General features: G+C 36.9%; 1 protein-coding gene across 5 annotated transcripts in view; it reads right to left on the bottom strand.

Moving 5' to 3' along the window:
- Positions 1 to 4,661: 4,661 nt before the first annotated feature.
- Positions 4,662 to 23,971, bottom strand: part of RXFP1 (relaxin family peptide receptor 1) — a 124,826-nt gene continuing 105,516 nt past the window's right edge. For 3 of the 5 annotated variants that reach the window (XM_001096574.5, XM_015139413.3, XM_015139411.3), the window contains 6 exons: positions 19,455 to 19,526; positions 18,202 to 18,273; positions 12,715 to 12,944; positions 10,639 to 11,049; positions 9,279 to 9,497; positions 4,662 to 6,292 (listed from right to left, as the gene is read on the bottom strand). In XM_001096574.5, the coding sequence (XP_001096574.1) occupies positions 5,994 to 6,292; positions 9,279 to 9,497; positions 10,639 to 11,049; positions 12,715 to 12,944; positions 18,202 to 18,273; positions 19,455 to 19,526 (1,303 nt within the window). In that variant the 3' untranslated portion in view covers positions 4,662 to 5,993. The remainder of the gene's footprint in view (positions 6,293 to 9,278; positions 9,498 to 10,638; positions 11,050 to 12,714; positions 12,945 to 18,201; positions 18,274 to 19,454; positions 19,527 to 23,971) is intronic. The other 2 variants (XM_015139414.3, XM_078002394.1) reach the window with 1 other exon arrangement.

The raw sequence follows: 23,971 nt of genomic DNA, 5'->3' as shown, positions 1-23,971 counted from the left end.
TAAGAAAAGCAAAAACATGTTACTGATTTCTAATTCTATTGAGTTATGGTCAACTTAGGACAACTGCTGGTTTCAGGTAGTGAGCTTTCTATGGACACTTTTTAGGAGTTTATAGTTAGACCTTTTTATATTTCTATTTGCTTCATTGGAGAGGTTGGGGAAGAGCTGAAAGCATAAGTATTTTCTCAAAGACTTAAGAATTTGTTTTTAACTTAGTAAGTAGCCCATTACCAGCCCTATGCAAACCCCAAAGGAATGATATAAATTTTTTTTTGAGACAAATTCTTGCTCTGTTGCCTAGGCTGAAGTGCAGTGGTGTGATCTTGGCTCACTGCAACTTCTGCTTCCCAGTTCAAGCAATTCTCCTGCCTCAGCCTCCCTACTAGCTGGGATTACAGGTGTGCGCCAGCACGTCCGGCTGATTTTTGTATTTTTAGTAGAGACGGGATTTCACCATATTGGCCAGGCTGCTCTTGAACCCCTGATCTCAGGTGATCCATTTGCCTCGGCCTCTCAAAGTGCTGGGGTTACAGGCGTGAGCCACTGCATCCAGCTGATGTAAATTTTTTAAAGCCTCAAGAGACTAAAGTCAGTAAGATGAAATACTTAACATTAAAAAAAATGTGTTTCGTTTCAAAAATTCTGAGTTTGAAAGATGTGCCAGGTACTACGTTAAGAGCTTTATGGTGGGGCATGGATCACGCCTGTAATCCCTGCACTTCGGGAGTCCGAGGCGGGTGGATCACCTGAGGTCAGGAGTTTGAGACCAGCCTGGCCAACATGATGAAACCCCATCTCTACTAAAAATACAAAAACATTAGTCGAGCATGGTGGCGGGTGCCTGTAATCCCAGCTTCTCCGGAAGCTGAGGCGGAAGAATCGCTTGGACCCAGGAGGTGGTGGTTGCAGTGAGCTGAGATTGCGCCACTGTACTCCAGCCTGGGCAACAAGAACAAAACTCTGTTTCAAAAAAAAAAAAAAAGCTTTTTTCATGTAACCATATCAGTTCTTTGCGGAAAGTGTCATTACTGTTTACCGAAAGGAAACAGGTTGAGATAAAATATGCCTGTGAGTCTTGACACCAAAACTGGTATGCTTGTCTACACCACACCTAGCCACCTAGCTAGACTTACTAATACTCAGGCTTATCATATTATTTACTCTCCCCATGTGTGATGGTTAATTTTATGTTTCAACTTGACTGGGCTACAGATCCCTAGATATTTGTTTAGATAATGTTCTCACTTTTTCAGTCAGGATGTTTTTGGATGAACCCAACATGTAAATCAGTGGACTGAGTAAAGCGGATTGCCCTTCCTAGTGTGCCTTGTGACCATCCTATCCCTAGAAGGCCTGAATAGAACAAAGGGCTGACCCTCCCCCAGCAAGGGAGAAATCCGCCTGAAGGCCCGGCCTCCAACATCAACTCTTCCTGACAGCCTTTGAATTGGCACTGGCTCTTCCTGGTTCTAAGCAGCCTCTGTGCCTTTCAGTTGGGACATCGGCCCTGCAGATGTTTAGAGTTACCAGTCTCCACAATCATGTGAGACAATTCCTTAGAATCTCTCTCTGTTTCTATGGCAAACCCAAAATAATACAACATCCAAAAGCAGAATATTTGTGCTAGTAACTGTATAACACTCAATTTTTTTCCTGAGATTATTTTTATTTTTTTTTTGGTAAGCTCTAAAAACCTATAAAGATCAACTGACCAAATTAGAATTGGAGGTATGGAGGTTTGTTAAAAGGTTATTGCAAATATCCCAATGAGACATAATGTTGACCCAAACTAAGGTACTGGGAATTGGGATGAAGAGACTGGATGGATTTAAGAGATGTATATGCAGTAGAATCAAGGGAGGACTGGGTGATTTGATATTGTGGATAAAGGAGAAGGAAAAGTCAAGGATGACTCCCAGATTTCAAGCTTGAGCCATCGGGTGCAATTCAGCAAGACAAGGTCTATAGGAGAAGAATCAGACGTCAGATTCTAGATTCATGCATAATGATGACATTAAAAAGCCAGTGAGATACTCAGGTGGAAATGTCAAGTGGGCAGTGGTATACACAAGTGGGCAGTTTAGGGGAGAGAACAAGCCAAAGGCAAAAATATGGGCATCATCACTATATCCATAGTGTTTGAGGCCATATTAAAGTGGATGAGATTGCCCTAGTCTGTAGATAAGGAAAAGGCTTAAAACGAGTGAATGAGGCTTCCAGTGAAAGATTTTCTCTGAAAGAGGAGCAATTTTATAAAAATTAAACCACTTTTTGTATTTTTGAGGTCTCTTACCTAGAGCAATTCACTTGACAGTTTGTCGAGTAAAATGCATGGCTTTACAATTCCAGCTGTGTATTCCTGCCACTTTGCTCTTTGCCTTCTACTTTATCCATGTCTAAATTGCCAAGGTTTACCCAGTCATTTAAGAGAGATGATGTGTTAGTATGATGAATTAGTACTCTTAAAAGGTGTAAAAAATAAAAGTTGAGGTTTTCCTGATACAAACTTTAAATTTTTAAAACAACTTAGGCTCACTTGATTTAGAGGATTGATTTGACCTAGATCATGGTCCATAAGCTACACTTCTAAGCAAACCTTGATACAAATCGTAGTTAACTGAGTGCTTCTGTTGCATTTTCTATGGAAGTATCTAAGGAGATAGTTATGTAGTATGTTAATAATTACTTATCAAATTAAATTGAAGTTACTCTATTTCAGGAGGTGGAAGGGTGGAAGAGTGAGTGGGTTGAGAAGACAGGAAGTCAAATGGCCTCTAGAAAGTTGTTTAAAAATATGTTAAATGCTAAAGGAAGTTTCAGATGTGTACTTCGTAAATTTAATGTATTTCTAAGACTCTTAAACAGGTTAAGACCATGATTTTTGTTGGACTAAATTTCTTCTATCCATGAGTATTGCTTTTATTCTTTCTTAGTTATTCTTTTTAATAAAAATATTTGGCTGGGTGCAGTCGCTCACGCCTGTAATCCCAGCACTTTGGGAGGCTGAGGTGGGTGGATCACCTGAGGTCAGGAGTTCGAGATCGGCCTGGCTAACATGGTGAAACCGCATCTCTACTAAAAATACAAAAATTAGCGAGGCATAGTGGTGGTTGCCTGCAATCCTAGCTATTTGGGAATCTGAGGCAGGAGAATCACTTGAACCCTGCAGGTGGAGGGGGCAGTGAGCTGAGATCAGGCCACTGCACTCCAGCCTGCAGTGAGCCGACATCACGCCACTGCACTCCAGCCTGGGTGACGAGAGAGACTCCATCTTAAAAAAGAAAGAAAGAAAAAGGCCAGGCACAGTGGCTCACATCTGTAATCCCAGCACTTTGGTTTTGGAGGCCGAGGCAGGCTGATCATGACGTCATGAGTTTGAAACCAGCATGGCCAAAATGGTGAAACCCCATCTCTACTAAAAATACAAAAATTACCCGGGCGTGGCGGCATGCACCTGTAATCCCAGCTACTTGGGAGGCTGAGGCAGGAGAATTGCTTGAACCTGGGAGGCGTAGGTTGTAGTGAGCTGAAATTGCGCCTCTGCACTCCAGCCTGTGTGACAGAGCAAGACTCCATCTCAGAAATAAATAAATAAATAAATAAATAAATAAATAAATAAATAAATAGAAATAAAATTTCCTATTCTATTACTTGGAATTAGTAGGAATAGGACTTCTAAGGAATTAATCCTAAAATAATCTTAAGAAAGAATTAGGCCAGGCACGGTGGCATCACACCTGTAATCCCAGCACTTTAGGAGGCCGAGGCGGGTGGATCACAAGGTCAGGAGTTAGAGACCAGCCTGGCCAAAATGTGAAACCCTGTCTCTACTAAGAATACAAAAATTAGCCAGGCGTGATGGCGTGTGCCTGTAGCCCCAGTTACCTGGGAGGCTGAGACAGGAGAATTGCTTGAACCTGAGAGGCAGAGGTTGCAGTGAGCCGAGATTGCACTACTGCACTCCAGTCTGGGCGACATAGCAAGGCTGTCTCAAAAAAAACCAAAACCAAAAACAAAACCCAAAGAATTAAAAAAATTTTTTTTAGAGACAAGGTCTTGCTCTGTTGCCTAAGCTGGAGTGCAGTGGCACAATCACAGAACACTGCAGCCTCCAAATCCTGGGCTCAAGCAGTCCTGCCACCTCAGCCTCCCTATTAACTAGGACTATAGGTATGTGCCACCATGCCCAGCTAATTTATTTTTTAATTTTGGGTCTCACTGTTGTTTAGGCTGGTCTTGAACTCCTGGGCTCAATGATCTTCCTGCCTTGGCCTCTCAAACACTGAGATGATAGGTGTGAGCCACTGCACTTGGCCTGTTTTCATTTTGCATAAGCTTTCTTATTATTTACTTTTTGTAGGCTATTTTCAAATTTAAAAATTGTAGCCTATTTTATTTATTTATATTTTAGAGACCGTCCCACTAGGTTGCCCAGATTGGACACAGCCTCTCATGTAGCTGGGACTACAGTTACATTTCACTGCACCTGGCTATTTTATTTATTATAGAACTATCAGTAGTTATATTATTGAATATTATAAGCAGAACTATAGTTTTCTATTATGTTCTGAGTTACATTGAAATTATACCATGTTCTTCATGTAGAAAGCTTACTGAGATTATTCCAAGTAAGCAGAGAAAAAAAAACCCAAAGCAATCCATTTTTAATAGAGTTAAATTTCAGATAATTTATTTTCAAAATAAATCTATACAACTATATATTTGATAAGTGCATTATGGTTTGATTCCAGTATTTTTGTGTTTCAGATGTTTTTGGTATATTTGAAACTATCTGAAAACATTTTCTTCTCCTACTTAAAGGTTTTAAATTATGAAAGCAAAAAATTCTAATAACTTAGAGACTAGAGAAGAACAACTAGTTAAAAAGTTAGTATCTTACGTGCTGGCAGTTTAAAGAGAAGGTAAAGTCATTTCTTGAAGAACGATTTTCTGCTTAAAGTGAAACATGTACCTATGTACATAGACTTCCCTTCCTCAAATTAAGTTCCTGAATCAGTGCATTCTAGCTCTTTTTCCTTTTAACTGCTTTATTGAGATATTTCACATACCATAACATTCACCCATCTAAAGTGGGTGAATTAAACCACTTAAGTCTGTTCTTAAAACAGCGCAGTTTGTTGCAAAGCCTTTTTATGTTTGTCTTGGCATCCTTGTTGAAAATCAGTTAACTGACCATACGAGGATTTATTTCAGGAGTTTCCACTGATCTAAATGTTTATCCTCATCCTAGCTTTTCTGATCCACTTCTCTGCAGTACTCATACTCTCCTATTTCAATCTCATTTGATGATGTTCATTTAAAGCAAAGAGAAAATTGGCCAGGAAGTGCCAAAAGAAGTGCTGTTTTTGTGTTTCTAGCAAAGCATCTTTTTTTCATAGTAATAAATATGTTGTGTTGGCTTTCAAATGTATAGAGACTTAAAGAGAGGTAAGATGGATTCTTAAAACAGAATATTATTTTGCAAACAGTCAGACATTTTATATGATGCAATTACAATGAGTATTCCAAAACTTTAAACCTTTATTTAAAAGTGCCTATGATTCTTGCTGATGCACATGACAGGCAAAGCTCTACTTCAGGAACTGCAGATGGACTTTGTATAGTCTTTTGTAATTAAACACAATCTACAGATTGAAAGGTTCTGCACTGTCTACTTCTAGGAATTTATTGCAATGCTATGCACATAGTAGTGGGTACTCAATAAATGCATGTTAGAAAAATGAATGAATGTTACTGAAGTAGATTTCTCTTAATTTCTTACATAAAATGTCTACATATATATATATATGTAATTGATATAATTACTTCCCTTTGTAAGAGCATTAGTCCTTTTTATTTTTCCTCATGTCCTTGTAAACTATTTATCTTAGCCATTATTATAAATTAATTTTGTGGTATTCATTTCATACCAGTAAATCCCTCATGAAGCACCCCCACAGTATTCTCTGTGAAGAAATGAGTTTCAGAGTCAGTCATGAATAGGAATTAAGTCTTGTTGATTGAGAAATCAGTGACATTTCACAGGGGTATGTGAAAAGGTCCGGCTTCATTAACTCAGGTGGCATCTCCTGCAGTGGCCACATTTCCACCCAGATGAACGATGGAGCATATGTTTTCTGACCTTTGCTGTCCATAGATCTTCTTTGTCTGTAGTTATACCAAAACTGATGAATCATTTCTTTGAATGGTCTTGTGGTCAGAGTATAGAGAATTGGGTTCAAAGCACTGTTGATGGGCAGAATAAAAATCACTACCCAAGAGGTTATGGTACCTAGAAAAGAAAAATGGAACAGTTTTAGTGTTTATAAATGTTTATAAGGTCTAGAAACCCAATTTCCTTGTTTCTTTCATTCCAACCCCTTTTTGAGTTTTAATTTTTTTCCTTTGAGGTCACATAATTAAATACCAAGTCTCTATTTGTTTCCAGTATATCTTTCCAGAGTACCAGCGTGTGAGGGGAATGCTAGTGCTGAAACAGAATGGCATTCTTTGCTAAGTAGCTCTTCTTGAATACATCAGCAAAAATATTCCTTTAGGTAGAAATATTTTTCACAAAGTGATTACATATTATGATTATATTTTAGGAAAAAAACATATTGTTTAGTATTTAAGTCATAGATTTAAGTGCCTAATAATTAAAAGACTTTTCAAGTATTTTAATAGTGCATATTGTATCTGTCAGAATATGTACGCTTTTATTTAATAGATTTCTTTTTGCCACTTGATTTTAAAACAAAGTGTGCATTTTTTTGGCTTTTGACGAGATACTTATTTCTGTAAAAAATAACTTTGGCTAAACCCATCTTAAAAATCACTCTAGTATACATACAAATACCAAAATACTCTGATTTTATTATAATTTAGTTGATGCTGTCATTACGCTTTGTTTTTATGTTTTTGTTTTTGAGACAGGGTCTCATGCTGTTGCTCAGGCTGGAGTGCAGTGGTGTGAACATGGCTCACTGCAGTCTCGGCCTCCTGGGCCCAAGTGATCCTTGTACCTCACCCTCTTGAGCAGCTGGGACCACAGGCATGTGCCACCATGCCCGGCTAATTTTTTATTTTTTTATTTTTTGAAGAGTTGGGGTCTCAGGGTCTCCCTATGTTGTCCAGGTTGGTTTCAATCTCCTGGGTTCAAGCAGTCCTCCCCTCTTGGCCTTCTTTTTGTTGTTCATAAAATGTAAGATACTATCACCGTCATCCATAGTACAGAACACAATTAAAATTATGTATTAATACATACAATTTTTTTTTTTTTTCCCTGAGACAGAGTCTCCCTCTATCACCCAGGTTGTACTGCAATGGCGCAATCTCCGCTCACTGCAGCCTCTGCCTCCCAGGTTCAAGCATTCTCGTGCCTCAGCCTTCCAAGTAGCTGGGACTACAAGTGCATGCCACCATGCCCAGCTAAATTTTTGTGTTTTTAGTAGACATAGGGTTTCACCATGTTGGCCAGGCTGGTCTCCAACTCCTGACCGCAAGTGATCTGCCCACCTCAGCCTCCCAAAGTGCTGGGATTGCAGGTGTGAGCCACTGCACCCTGCTACATGAAAATTTTAAAATGTGAATATAAACTGCATTTTATATATATAAATATACATATTTATATATATCTATATCTAACAGGATATATGCACTTTTCATTGTGGTAAAATATGCATAACATAAAATATACCATGTAACCATTTTTAAGTGGACAGCTCAGTGGCACTAACTATGTTCACATTGTTGTACCATAACTACTATCCATCTCCAGAATGATTTCATCTCCCAAATGGAAACTCAATGCCTGTTAAACAATCACTCTCCATTCTCCCTTACCCCAACCCCTAGAAAACACCGTTCTATGTTCTATGAATCTGACTATATCAGAAATGTCATGTAAGTGAAATAAAATATTTGTCCTTTTGTGTCTAACTTATTTCACTTAGCACAGTATCTTCAAGGTTCATCTATATTGCAGCATTTGTCAAAATTTCCTTCCTTTACAAGACTAAATACTAATCCATTGTGCGTATGTACCACATTTTGTTTATCCATTTACCTAATCTATGGACATTTGTGTTGCTTCTAACTTTTGGCTATTGTGAATAATGCTGCTATCAACATGGGTGTACAGATATCTGTTTGAGTCCCTGCTTTCAATTGTTTTGGTTTTTTTCTTAGGAGAATTTCCACATTGGATGGTAACTCTATGTTTAAATTGGATGGTAACTGCCATATTGTCTTCCATAGCAGCTGTACCATTTTATTTTTCTACCAGCAATTCACAAGGATTCTAATTTCTCCACATCTTTACCAACAGTTTTTTTTTTTCATATGTGTGTTTTTTCAAAATAGTAGTCATCCTAATGGATGTAATGTACATTTTTTTTTTTTTTGAGACAAGATCTTGCTCCGTCACCCAGACTAGAGTGCAGTGGTACAATCACGGCTCACTGCAGCTTCGAACTCCTGGGCTCAAGTGATCCTCCCACACTGGCCTCTCAAAGTACCAGATTACAGGCGTGAGCCACCACACCAGCCTACATTCTTTTTAAATGCCAAGAATGTTTGCTTCTATTATTTCTCACACTCTGACATGATCTTCACTAAATTGCATGTATTACAGGAAGAAAATTTTCTTACATTCTGAAAAAAATGCAGTAATTATTTGAGAATTGTTTCGGCCTGTTTTCCTTTCCAGTCACCTTAAGCATGTGATGATTAGAATTTCAACACTGTATTTAATTTGTTTTGGTCACTCATTGCTTCTTTGTTCCCATAGTAATTGTATTATTAGGCATTTATGGAAAAAAATAGTTCTTTCCCAGTAAATGTTATATTGATGAACATAGCCAAAAGTACCTACAACTATGACTTACAATTTTTTTGGTGGGGGGCTCTGTCACCCAGGCTGGAGGCGCAATCTCGGCTCACTGCAACCTCTGCCTCCCGAGTTCAAGCAATTCTCATGCCTTAGCCTCCTGAGTAGCTGGGACTACAGCAGTGCACTACCATGCCCAGCTAATTTTTGTACTTTTAGTAGAGATGGGGTTTCCCCATGTTGGCCAGGCTGGCCTCAAACTCCTGACCTCAAGTGATCTGCCCGTCTTGGCCTCCCAGAGTGCTGGGATTACAGGCATGAGCCACTGTGCCCGGCTCTGATGTACAATTCTTTAAATTGTTTAGTGTTAAGAATTCTAATTGTCTTCCTTAAAAGAACACTGCACAAACAGATTTATTATTTCTTTAAGGAGAGAAAAAAAATATTGTACCTGGTATTTCTACCTGAAGCAGTGAAAGAAATTTCACTACAAAAATGGGTATCCAGCATAATGCATCAGTAAATACTATAAAGAAAAAACGTTTGGCAAGGATCATCTCTTTTTTAACTCGATTCTGTATTTCAGTTGCTGTTATGGCACTTTGATGAACACTATAAAACATGCTTCCATAGGAAAAAACTATGATGATAAATGCGGCCAAATTAATACCTATTTGGAATACAAACAGTATTATTAATGTATAGAAATATTTTTTCAAAATGAACAAACATAGATAAAACATTTTTATTACTAAAGATACAAAGATGTTATTACTAAAGATACAAAGACTATAATGTGTGGGTTTTTTCTTCATAAAGAATTACTAAAGTCCACAAAAATCATGAATTTTTTTGAGATGAGGCTTTGTGGAAGTAGTGAAGAATGTGAAAATGTTTACTTTTAAAATGAGATATTGAAATTACAGTAATTCAATGAATATCTTGGGTTTTTAAGCTTTCTAGTATTAGTGATGTTTTATTTTTAATTTTTTTAGAGATGGGTTCGTGCTTTGTCACTGACTGAAATGCAGTAGTACATTCATAGCTCACTGCAGCCTCAAACTCCTGGGCTCAAGCAATCCTCCTGCCTCAGCCTCCCAAGTAGCTGGGACTGCAGGTGTGTACCACCATGCCTGGCTAAATTTTGTATTTTTAGTAGAGACAGGGTTTTACCATATTGGTCAGGCTGGTCTTGAACTCCTGACATTGTGATCAGCCCGCCTCGGCCTCCGAAAGTGCTGGCGTTACAGGTATGAGCCACTGCGCCTGGCCTCACACCAGCTAATTTTTAAAAAAATAATTTTGTAGAGATGGGGTCTTGCTTTGTTGCCCAGGCTGGTCTCAACTCCTGGCCTCAAGTGATCCTCCCACCTTGGCCTCCCAAAGCACTGAGATTATAGCATAAGCCATTGTGCCTGGTCTAGTGATTTTTTTTCTAATTCAGTTTCTTTTTGCTGTACTCTGAGAATATTTTTACATTGCTGGTTTAGAACAGTTGTATGTACACTCCCAAGCCAGAGATGTGTGTTGCTACACACATGAATTTGAAAAGAAAATAAATACCATTATGTTCATATTATAAAGCAAAGAGCCAAAACATATGTTACTTAGCATGTTTAGGGTGAATACATGAAATAAAGGTGTTTAGTGTCTTTTATTAAGCTGTATCAGGTTGGAATTTATGTAACAGTATAATTTGGGGAGGAAAATCCTTGCTGGGGATTCTGATAGAATTCACCCTCATTCTTACTAACAGCTGGTTGGAATATTTGAAATAAAAAGTTGTGAATATTAGTTTCTTAGTTTCTTACCAAGGAAAATTGCCACTGAATAAATCTGGGCTCCAATACTTTCTGTATCTTCTGAATGAAGAGGGAAGCATACTCCATTGGTGCCATAGTAGTTTTTGAAAAATTCCTTATTGCTCAATGGAATGAAAGCCACTATAAACCCAGTAATCCAAATGAGAATCAGAACTGTAATTGTTCTGCATTTTCCAGGTCTCACACATCTAAAAGGATAGACAATGCAGATGTATTTTTCCAGTGTCAGAAATGTTAACAGTAAAACTGATACTTCTGTGGACAGAATGGCCAAAGATCCTACAAGCTGACAGTGAGTACTCTCCATCCACAGCTGCGCATGCTTATTGTATTCTCCACGAAATTTTAGGTCAAAGCCTCCGATCACGAATAAATATATTCCCATTAAGCAGTCGGCACCTAGAGGAGTCATAGTTTCACAAATTTAGAGAAATAAATAGGTATCATAAAATCATCAATAAGCAATAATATTTTTAATGCTAGAAAAAATAGCCAAGTTTCTTCTCTCTCAGGAAGAGGTAATTTTTATTCTCCTAAGAATTCATTTACAGATGAGGATCTATTCATAGACTCTCTTTGGTAACCACTCTCAAAGGTGTGCTCTACAATTAATTATGCAATCATGTCTTCATTTTCCTTTCAAGTGCAAGTCTTTAAGAGCAGAGATCTTGTCTATTGTATTCTCTGTTCTAGACCCATCATGTAGAAGTGCTGAATAAATGAACAAAATGCAATCACGTAGAGCATTCAGTTAGGGACCTAGATGAGGATGGCATAATTTGGTTCAGCTCTTCCACTGAAATTCAACCAATGCAACAAGCTCAAGGCATCACATAAAATTTTGGAGAAAGTAATTCACAAGTTCCTGTGATAGAGTTATGACTGAATTTTGAAGCCTATAATTTAAGAGATATGAATAATTATGAACTGCTTTGCAGTCAGTACAATGTTAAGGGGCTTAAATTACTTACCAGAGTTGATCTAAGCAAAACTGTTTCCTCTGTCTTTCAATTTTTACATCTTTTCCTGTCTCTTTTTAGGGTCTCCAATCCCAGGAATTAGCTCTCTTAGACTACTTGGCGTATTTCTTTTTAAGCAAACGTTACATATCAGAAAGTGGGTGAGATTTTTGGACTGCACAAGCATTCTACACAAAATCCCTAAAATCACATCACTGTATAAATCATAAGGCTGACCCTAAGCCTTTAACTCTGAAGTTATAGTCTAGGCTTCACCAGGGAAATTGAACTTACTAAAAATTTTGTAGCTGGCAATACAAAATAGTAAATGGTTTCTGAGTTCTGTTTCTTACATAGCTTGCAATAAAAAAAAACCCATTTAGACATTAGAGTTTAAATAAGGATGGGGACAGTACATGGGGGCAGCACACATACAAAAGTAGAACCGCATGTAGATTGATGCTTTACTTGCTTGAGGAAGCATGGATAAATTCTAGGCCACTTGACCTACACTGCAAACATCCTGAGAACTGGTTTCTTCCTTATTTTTCTTTGCAGTGTTCATTTAACATAATACCTTGCCATTACATTGCAACAACTTTTTGAAAAAATGAATACTCCCTGAAAACATTTTCTTATTTACACATTTCAGTTAGAGTGGAAAAAACTTCTGGCAGCTCACAGATCAGGAAAACATGTAGTTGTTAAGTCAATATCTGTGAACTGGACATACAAATAAAAAAGTAAGTACAGGTCTGCATGTAAAATTGTGACCATAGGAGGTTGCAATTTTATTTGTAGTAAAAGATTTTAGATGCTTCAACAAAATATTGTGCCTTTGGAGCCACTGTATGAGAGAGAACTAATAAGTGAAAGCTTTGTTAATGTGTGTAAGGTGATTAAATTTCCTAGTTTAAAAAACCATATTTTTTCTTATTGCTAAAGTAACTCTATTTTCTTTGAAGAAAATGTGAAAACAGCATACAAGCAAAAAGGAGAAAAATGTAAAATTCCATAATTCTACCAGTCACATAACTTATTTTCTAATAATAATGCTTTTGTATATTTCAAAACTACAATTCCCCTTTAACCAGGAAATACTCACAGCAGAGAGAAATGATTGACATGGCATACAGCTTGTTCTCAGACCTGATATAAGGTCGCATGCAAATGACAAAAATGTTTCCAAAGCAGGTAACTGCAGATACAACCCAGACAAATACTCTCTGAATAATGCTTGCCAAGAGATTCTCTAGAGATGAAATTCCATCAGTGTTTGGTTTACAGCTGCGAACATGTGGTGCATACCCACAGTACTGGAATTTCTTAAAATATCTGGTATACAAAGAGAAGGTAAAATAAGATTTTCCATTTAATTCAATCTCACCTTACATTCATATTTATTTCCTACATTTTATCGGTAGAAAGAAAATGTCTTAAGATGAAACCGAGAGGACTAAAACATTAGGGATTCTCAAACTTTAAACTTACATCCAATTATCATTAGCTTGATTTCACTATTAAAGAATGTGTGGGTGAGAGTAGCAAATAGGCATAATAAATATAACAAGTGTTAGACATGTCTTAGAATACAAACTGTTAGATGCGATCAAGAGAATGAATCCCTCCAGAGAAACCTTTATTGTACTTTCGATGTTTAGTATATGTAAATGCAGGTACACAGCCCCTATTGTGCTGCAAGTGATTGCTTTCTAACCCTCAGGGGAAGAGTTAAGTGTTTTCTCTTCTGTGCTTCCGTGGCTTTTTGTTATTGAAGTTATGATGTTATTTCAACACCAACAAAATAAAAAAAAAAAAAAAAAGAAAAGAAAAAAGAAAAAAAAGAAAAGAAAAAATCCGATTAAAAAAGAGGCAAATGATCTGAACAGTTATTTCTCAAAAGAAGACATACGAACGGCCAACCCATACTTGAAAAAATGCTCAACCTCACTCATAATCAAGGAAATGGGAATTAAAACCACAATGAGGTATCATCTTACTCCAACGTTGGATGGATGGCTATTATCAAAAAGACCAAAAAGTAACAAATGCTGGTGGGAATCTGGAGAAAAGGAAACTCTTATTGGCGGGAATGTAAATTAGTATAGGCACTATGGAGAACAATATGGGGGTTCCTCAGAAAACTACAAATAGAACTAGCATATGGGCCAGGGGCAGTGGCTCACGCCTGTAATCCTAGCACTTTGGGAGGCTGAGGTGGGCAGATCACACAGTCAGATTGAGACCATCCTGGTTAACACGGTGAAACTGTCTCTACTAAAAGTACAAAAAATTAGCCGGCATGGTGGTGCACACCTGTAGTCCCAGCTACTTGGGAGGCTGAGGCAGGAGAATCACTTAAACCTGTGGGGGCAGAGGTTGCAGTGAGCTGAGATCGTGCCACTGCACTCCAGGCTAGGCGACAGAGCAAGACTCTGTCTCCAAAAAAAAAAGAACTAGCATATGATCCAGGAATCCCATTCCTGAGAATCTATTCAAAGAAAAGAAAATCATATCAAAGACATATCTGCACCCCCATGTTTATTGCAGCACTGATACAGAAGCTAAAAAGAAAGTATGTAGGCAGTTAGTGAGGGTAAGAGAGTCCTCAGTAAGCTTTCTCTTTTAATAAAAAGCAGCCCCCAAATAATTTATTTTCTAACGAAGAGCATCCTGAAAAATCAAGCTGCAGACATAGAAAAGCAAGCTAGAAGCTTGCACAAGTGAATGCTGGTGGCTGTGCCAATAGGAAAAGGCTACCTGGGGGCCAAGTATGTTCAACATGGAGGCTCCATCTTTCCTTTTCTTTGTCAACCACGTGTACGTAAAGAAGCAGACAACATGGTGCCAGCCAGGTAGAGAACCCATCTGCATAATGAAAGATTAGGGTGGGGCAGCCAGCTTCTTTGCATGCTATGCAAATGGCACAACTGGTCCAAGCAATCTTTTGGGCCCTATGTAAATCAAACATGGCCTCCTGAAGCTACTACATAAAACCCTGTGCATTTCACTACAGAACTGGAAGACCTATTCAGGAGCCCCTCTCTCTCCGCAGGAGAGAGAGCTTTTCTCTTTATCTCCCCTATTAAACCTCTGCTCTTAACCTCACTCCTTGTGTGTCCACGTCCTTAATTTCCTTGGTGTGAGGCAACAAACCTCAGGAATTACCCCATACAAACAATGCTACTTCAGCACTATTCACAATAGCCAAGATACGGAATCAACCCAGGTGTTGATGAACAGATGAATGGATTAAAAAAATGTGGTAGATACACACAACGGAATATTCAGTTTTAAAAAAAGAATGAAATTCTGTCATTGTGGCAACAAGGAGGGAAATGGAGGACATCACATTAAGTGGAATAAACCAGGAATAATGTTAAACACCTCATGTTCTCATTCATATATGGAAGCTAAAAATATTGATCTTACAGAAGTAAAAGTAGATCAGAGGATACTACAGGCTGAGGAGAGTAAGGAGAAGGAAGAGACAGGAGATTTATTAAATAATTCAAAGTTACAACTAGAAAGGAGAATAAGTTCTCATCTTCTGTATCATGGTAGGATGTCTATAGTTAACAATAATGTATGGTTTCAAATAGCTAGAAGGAGGATATTGAATGTTCTGAACACAAATAAATGATAAACGTTTGAGAAGATGGATATGCGAATTATCCTTTATCCTGATCTGATCACTATACATTGTATGTACCAAAACATCACTATGTACCCCACGAAGATGTGCAATTAGTATTTGTCAATTAATAAAAATAACAAATATTAAAGATTTTAAACATGGAAGTACCACAGTAAAAGAAAAAATAAAAGAAGTTATGTTATCTGTAACTACTTGCTAACGTGCCTATCTCTCACACGATTTTGGTACAGAATAAAGGGGTCAATAAATGTTTGTTGAGTGACTTCTTTCATCAATAGAGAGACTCCTATTGTTGATAAATATGCCATGTGAATAATTTATAATTACTACTGTGTTACCACCAACACCAACACCCTTTATTGAGCATTTCTTCAGTATCAGAAATAAGTTCTCAAATGAATTCCGTGAGGTAGGTGTTAGCATCATTATAGGAAGAGATGAATCTTCAATGGAGGCAAGTTATTTGCCTGAAAATTTTCTACTAAATATGTAAATTGAACTTCAAATTAGATCTATTTGCATATAAAGCCATGTGTTCTGCCAAAAAATGTAAATGATCTTTAGTGTATAAAGAGCTATAGTAAGAAAAGATAAAAACTTGATTACAATTTGTCCTGTCAAGTTCAAGGTCAATTGCTGATATTTCCATTCGGTTATATCCATTTATTCTGTAAACCATGAAGGACAGGAGAGCAGAACATGAGGAAAGAAGGAGTGTTGATTGATATTTTACTTTGCTTTATGTGTCTTAGGCTGAAGTTTTGCTTTTATCCACAGAATTATAGTAACTCTTTGCTTCCTACTTTGGCTGCCCAGCACTCAATCACTCTTCTAATAAGTGGTCTGATTTCTTTTGAGAGAATTACTCCCCCTTTCTGAGAAGTTATGGTGGGACCTTCAGTGGAGGCAATCCCTAGCCCAGAGTAGGTAAGTGCCCTAGACACGATCAAGTAGATTCTCTCTCCTGGAACTCTGAATCTGATTGAATGACACTTGGATGGATAATTCCAGTGGCTATAAATTATTCCTCAGATTTTGTGTTATACCATTTTCTACCAATAAATTCTGTTATGTTTAATTTAGTCAGATTGCTTTATGTTGCGTACAAGCAAGGAATCTTTTATAAGCCATCTTTCTGAGGAATTATGGAAAACAAAAGCAGTGTTCTGTGTTAGACTTAAAATACAAGCAAGATTACAGAGTTGATGGTAGCTGACATTTTCTAAATTATTGAAAATTTCTGTGGCATGGATCATTCTAATAACTGCTATAAAATTGCATTCAATTAAAAAAATGCTTCTAAAGCATGTAATCACAGGTACAACCAGACATACTCTTTGAAGAAAAGATTTTTCAAAGTTTACCATCTCATCCATGCATGCTTGCTTGAATCATGCCCTGACATTTGGGGACATTTTCATTGAGAAAGATTTCTTCCTAACTACCTTCATTTGCAGCGTTGATTTATTTGTAATTATTTTATATTGCTTATATAAATTCCTTCCTCTTCATCTGGTAGCACTTGTACCATGTGATATAGTTTGGATATTTGTCCACTCCAAATCTCATGTCAAAAGTTGATTCTCAGTGTTGGAGATGGGGCCCAGTAGGAGGTGTTTGGGCCATGGGGTAGATCCCTCATGAATGGTGTGGTGTCCTTCCTGCAGTAATAAGTGAGTTCTCCTATTATTTCACATGAGATCTGATTGTTAAAAAGAGCTGGCACCTCCTCTTCTCTCTCTGGCTATCTCTCTCGCCATCTGACACACCTACTCCCTCTTTGTCCTCTGCCATGATTAAAAGCTTTCCTGATGACCTCACCAAAATTAGAGGTTGGTGCCATGCTTCTCTTAACAACTTGCAGAACTGTGAGCCAAAATAAACTCTTCTTTATAAACCACCCAGCCTCAGATATTCCTTTATAGTAATGCAAAATGGACTAACATACCCTATATACAAATTACTAGCTCATTAGGCGAACATCAATATCTGTGAACAGTTATTAGAGCTGAGGAGAACTTCTTACAAGACCAAGTAGATTCCCCTCACACTCATGTTTCCTGAGATTCAAAAAATCTCCTATGAGATTCTACCAGACTGTGGAAAACTAAAATCATCTCACCCAATATCAAAGGTTTAAGAGTTTTAATTATTGTTTAGACATGTCTCAGTCCATTTGGCTGCTGTAACAACAATACCATAGACTGAGTGACTTAGACAATAAATGTTTATTTCTCACAGTTCTGGAGGCTGGGAAGACAAAGATCAAGGTGCCAGCAGATTCAGTGTCTGGTAGGGGACCACATGTTTCATAGATGGCCATCTTCTTTCTCTGTGTTCAGAAGGTGGAGGGGCAAGGGTGGTCTCCAGAGTGTCTCTTTTTTTTTTTTTTTTTTTTTTTTTTTGAGATGGAGTCTCACTCTGTCGCCTGGCCTGGAGTGCAGTGGTGCGATCTTGGCTCACTGCAACATCTGCCTCCAGGGGTCAAGCGATTCTCCTGCCTCAGCCTCCCGAGTAGCTGGAATCACCACCACGCCTGGCTAATTTTTGTATTTTTAGTAGAGATGAGGTTTCACCATGTTGGCCAGGCTGGTCTTGAACTCTTGACCTCAGGTGACCCACCCGCCTCAGTTTCCCAAAGTGCTGGGATTACAGGCATGAGCCACTGGCCTGGACCAGAGTCTCTTTTATAAGGGCACTAATCCCACTCACAAAGGCTCTGTTCTCATGACCTAGTCACCTCCCAAAGTCCCTACCTCCTTGTACCATTGCATTGGGGTTAGGATTTCAATATATAAATTTTGGAGGAACACAAACATTCAGTTTATAGCTGGCAAATTAGTAGAAAATATTAATAGATTGGATGTATTATCATAACACACATGGAAACAAACATTAAAATCATGATGAAAAACAATAAAAATATCTACTTACATGTGAGAGAGATTCATAAGTGGTCTAAACATCCTTTGTTGGATATTTGAAATTTCAATCCCTTCTAGGCTGCTAAAAATATCAAATTAATAATCAAAGAACATGTGTTATACATAGTTTAATAAATTGAGTTTTCATAAAGGGCAATTTAATAAAATGCTTTTAGTTAACACTTATTCTGAACAAAATAATTATACTCAGCCCACCCACTTCCTCAAATCATCCTCCTTCTGATTGTGCGATTTATACACATATTGTCTTCCTTATTTGATTTATTTTTTAGATCCTCACAGATCATGGCACAATGCTTTGTGCATTTTAACTGCTCGATAAATATGTGTGGAATAAATGCACAAGCATTCTCTTTTATACAATATTACAACAGCAGAAATGTTTTACATCCTTGAAAATTTCCTAGTAATTTTTAATTAATAAATTTTTTTCTAATAAAATGTCATTTTACTGAGGGAACACTCAAATTAAATGAACTGAAGCGTACCTTTTTTTTTTTTTTTTTTGAGACAAGTTCTTCCTCTGTTGCAGAGGCTAGAGTGTGGTGGTATGAACATGGCTTACTGCAGCCTCAACCTCCCAGCTCAAGCAATGTCACCATCTCAGCCTCCCAAGTAGCTAGGACCACAGGTGCATGCCACCACACTGAACCAATTTGCTTATTTTTATTTTTTTGTAGAGGCAGGGTCTCCCTATGTTGCCCAGATTGTTCTTGAACTCCTGGTCTCAAGCAATCCTCCTACCTCGGACTCCCAAAGTGCTGAGTTTACAGGTGTGAGCCACTATACTCAGCCAGCCCCGAGGCTTTTCTTTAAAGGCAATTCTTCGACTCTAACAGAATTTTTATCTTTTTTTGTGTGTGGGTACAAGTAAGGATTTATATAATCTAGAATATTCCATCTTGGGGTAAAAATGCCTATAATAAATTATAAAATACCCAGTGTTAAGAGAGTGAATATGCACAGATGTTTTTGAAGGGTCAAAGCAAACCGATCAGCATAAGCTCCTAGTGACATATAAAAATACAAAATAATTCATAATTATTTTAAAATTTACAAATATAGAAGATAAAACTAGCAGTTGTCTGTTTATAGTACAGCAAGCACTCATATGTTTTTGTAGAGCTAAACTAATGTTTTGGAAATAAAGCTTATGATTTGAAAGAAATACATAAAAATACACATTGTTAGTACTTAAAAAACAATTTTATCATAAAACTATCCCCATATGTGAATACTTACAGAGACTTGAGTTTGACAAGATAATCAAATTGGTTTGCTTGAATCTTCTGGATTGGATTATAGGAAAGATTCCTGTTTTTTTAAAAAAAACAGCAATAAGTCATTTCTGAAAACCACATGAGTAAAGCAAGTGAATCTGTTTATTTTGGGTTACTTTTAAGTATTTATGAACAAAAGTATACTATAACTCATAATGGATTAAAGACTTAAACTGTAAAACGATAAAGTGACTAGAAGGAAACATAGGTGGAAAGCCCCAGGACATTAACCTGGGTGATGATTTTTTTGGATATTGCCCCAAAAATATGGGCAACAAAAGTGAAATAGATGAATGGGATTACATAAAACTAAAAAGCCTCTGCACAGCTAAGGAAACAATCAACAGAGTGAAGAGACAACCTGTGTAATGGGGAACCATATTTGCAAATCATATATCTGGTAAGTGGTTAATATCCAAAATGTGTAAGGAACTCAGATAACTCAGCAAGAAAACAAATAAGCTGGTTAAAAATTAGGGAAAAGGCTTGAATAGACATTTTTCAAAAGAAGACATATAAATGACTAAGAGGTATATGAAAAAATGCTCAACATCACTAATCAACAGAGAAATGCAAACTGAAACCACAGTGAAATATTACCTCACACCTTTTAGCATAATTTTTATCAAAAAGATGAAAGATAAGTGCTGAGGATGATTTGAAGAAAAGGTTGCCCTTGCATACCGGTGGTGGGAATATAAATTAGTACAACCATTATAGAAAATAGTATGGGGTTTCCTCAAAAATCAAAAATTGAACTACCACATGATCCAGAAACTCTGCTACTGGATATATATCCAAAGGAAATAAAATCAATATATTAAAGAGATTTCTGTACTCCCATATTCATTGCAACATTATTCATAATAGCCAAGGTATGGATTCAACCCAGGTGTACATCAAAGGATGACTTGATTTAAAAAAAATGTATACATACATAATAGAATACTATTCAGCCTTTAAAAAATCAGAAAATCCTGTCATTTGCAACAACATGAATGAATCTAGAGGACATTATACTACATGAAATAAGTCAGGCATAGAAAGACAATTACCACATGATCTCATTTATATGTGGAATCTAAAAAAGTTGAACTCATGGAAGTAGAGAGTAGAATGTGGTTACCAGAGGCAGGTGGGGAAGGATTGGAATATACTGGTCAAAAGGTACAAAAATTTCAGTTAGAAAGGAGGAATAAGTTCAAGACATCTATTTTGCAACATGCTGACTGTAGCTAATAACAATGTATTGCATGCTTGAAAATTACTAAGAGAGTAGATGTTAAATGTTCTCGCCACAAAAAATAAATATGTGAGATGATGCATATGTTAATTAGCCCAATTTAGGCATTCCACAATGTATACATATTTCAAAACATCATGTTGTACTGATAAATATATACAATTTTTCTTCATCAGTGAAATAAAGAGATAGCAATAGCACTGGCCTCACAGGGTTGATTGTACATTTAAGTGAATTAATTAAGATAGAACACTTAGAACAGTACCTAGCTTGTAGTAAATACTCTGTGATTATGAGAGTGATAGAGTGAGAGCTAATAAAATATGTGCATGAAGGCGGAGCTGTCAAGAAAGGGCTGCCACCAGAGAAGAGGTAGTGGACCCAGAAAGAGCCGTACCTATTTCCCATTTTGCCTAAGATCAGATATGGTTTAAATAAAATGAAATGAAATAATCTCATTTAGTCAAAATTTGAATTAATGGAATTATATATCATATCTTTTACAATAAATATTAAGTCATGAAACATGAAATGAAAAATAGACTTCAAAGGGAATTTATTTTTATATTTTAAGTTTTTAGAGTGGGGACTTGTTATGTTGCTCAGGCTGTACTTGAACTCCTGGGCTCAAGGGATCCTCCTGCCTCAGCTTCTCAAGTCACTGGGACTATAAGCACCTGCCTTCTTAAAGAGAACTGAAAGCTAAATTTAAATGGAGAAAATTTCAGAATCTTTGAAAAACAACACCTTGAAACAAGAATCATTGATTACAGGAAACTTCTCAGGAAAATTTCTCTTTTTAAAATATTTAGACTGGGTGTGGTGGCTCATGTCTGTAATCCCAGCATTTTGGGAGGCCGAGGTGGGAGAAGGGCATGAGCCTTGAAGTACAATACGAGCAGCCTGGGCAACATAATGAGACCCCCATCTCTACAAAAATGAAATTAAAAAAGAAAAGAAAGAAGAAATAAACAAAAATATTTACTGAAGATTAGACCATAAGTTACATGGGGGATGGAAGGAACTTCTGGGGCAGCCATGGTTACAGAAAGAAGGAAAGAGAGAAAGAATGACAATGACCAATGGGTTGTAGAAAAAAAATGAAGTGGACTCAGCAAACTAGAAATGAAAGGAAACTACCTCACCTAATAAAGGATGCATATGAAAACCCACACTCAATGGTAAAAGACCAAAAGTTTTCCCCTAAGAGCAGGAACAAGACAAGGATGCCTGCTTTCACCACTTTCATTCAACATAATGTTGGATGTCCTAATCAGAACAATTAGGCAAGAAAAACAAATGAAAGGCAGGCATCCAAATTGTAAAAGGAGAAAAAAATTATCTGTTTACAGATAATGTAATCTTATATGTAGAATATCCAAAAGACTTAACTAAAAAGAAATCCACTTGAACTAAAACATTCATCAACATTGCTGGGTACAAAATTAACACACAAAAATCAGTTGTGTTTCTATACGCAATGAATAATCACAAAAGGAAAATTAGGAAAAGAATTCCATTTACAATAGCATCAAAAGAATAATATACTTAAATAAACTTAATCCAAAGAGGTAAAAGATAAATACCCTTACAACTGTGAAAACATTGCTGAAAGAAAATAAGGAAGACACCAATGAAGGGAAAGATATGTTATGTTCACAGATCAGAAGACTTAATATTAAGATGTCAGTATTGCTCAAAGTGAGCTACAGATTCAAGGCAATCTGCCAAAATCCCATTGCCTTTTTTTTTTTTTTTTGCAGAAATATAAAAATCCATCCTAAAATTCATATGGAAAACCCAGGGAGCCCAAATAGCCAAACAATCTTGAAAAAAGAAGAACAAAATTGGAGATTTTACACTATTTAATTTCAAAACATACTACAAAGCTACAGTCATCGGTGTGGTACTGGCTGAAATGCAGACATGTAGACTAATGGAACAGAATAGAGAGCTCAGGAATAAACCCACAGATACATGATCAAATGATTTTCAACAAGGGTGCCAAGGACATTCAATGGGGAAAAAGTAGTCTTTTCAATAAATTGTGTTGACAAAATTGGACATCCACATGCAAAAGAATGAAGTTGGATCCTTACCTTACACCATGTAGATAAGTTAACTCAAAATGGATTTAAGACCTAAATGTTAAAGCTAAAAACTACAAGACTCTTAGAAGAAATCATACAGGAAAAGCTTCATGACACTGGTGCCATTTTGGATATGACACCAAAAGCATAAGTAACAAAAGAAGAAATTTAAAAATTAGACTATATATAAATTAAAAACTTTTGTGCATCAAAGGACACCATAATAGAGTGAAAAGGCAGCCCATGTAATGGGAGAAAATATTTGCAAACCTGTATCTGAAAAGAAGTTAACATCCAGAATATATAACTCCAACAATCTAACAACTACAGAAAAACTGAACAATCCAATTGAAAAATGAGTGAATGACTTGAATAGATTTTTCTGCAAGAAGATATCCAAATGGCCAATAAGCACATGAAAAGTTACTCAACATCACTAATCACTGGGAACCACAAAACAAAACCACGGTGAGATACCATTTCATATCCATTAGCATGCCTATTTTCAAAAAAACAAGTACCAAGTGTTGGGAAGGATGTGGAGAAACGGAAACCCTAGTATACTACTAGTGGAAATGTAAAATGGTTAAACTCATGTGGAAAACAGAATGAAACATCCATTAAAAATAAATGACAGAAATGTATGAAACAGCAATTCTACTTTTGAGAGTAGATATCTAAAAATTGAAAGCAGCCTCAACAGATATTTGTATACCCAGGTTCATAGCAACATTATCCACAATAGCCAAAAGATGGAAGCAACTCAAATGTCCATTAATGGGTGAATAGATAAACACTGCAATATATATACACAATGAAATATTGTTCAGTCTTAAGAAGGAAGGAAATTCATTTCTGCTACAACAGAAATGAAACTTGAAGACAGTATGCTAAGTAGAATAGGCCTGTCACAAAAAGATAAATATTCCATGATTTCACTTCTATGAGGTATCTAGAGTAGTCAAATTCACACAGACACAAAGTAGAATGGTGGTAGCCAGGGGATGGGGGAAGAGTGAGTGGGAAGTTAGTGTTTAGTGGCTAGAGTTTCAGTTTTGCAACATGAAAAACTTCTGGAGGTAGATGGTGGTGATGGTTGTGCAGCAATGTGAATGTAGCTAATGCTACTCAACTATACACTTAAAA

Source organism: Macaca mulatta, chromosome 5 (genome assembly GCF_049350105.2).
Source record: "Macaca mulatta isolate MMU2019108-1 chromosome 5, T2T-MMU8v2.0, whole genome shotgun sequence".
Taxonomy (NCBI): Eukaryota; Metazoa; Chordata; class Mammalia; order Primates; family Cercopithecidae; genus Macaca; species Macaca mulatta.
The sequence above is the reverse complement of the archived record's forward strand: the minus strand, read 5'-3'. Positions and strand labels throughout refer to the sequence as shown.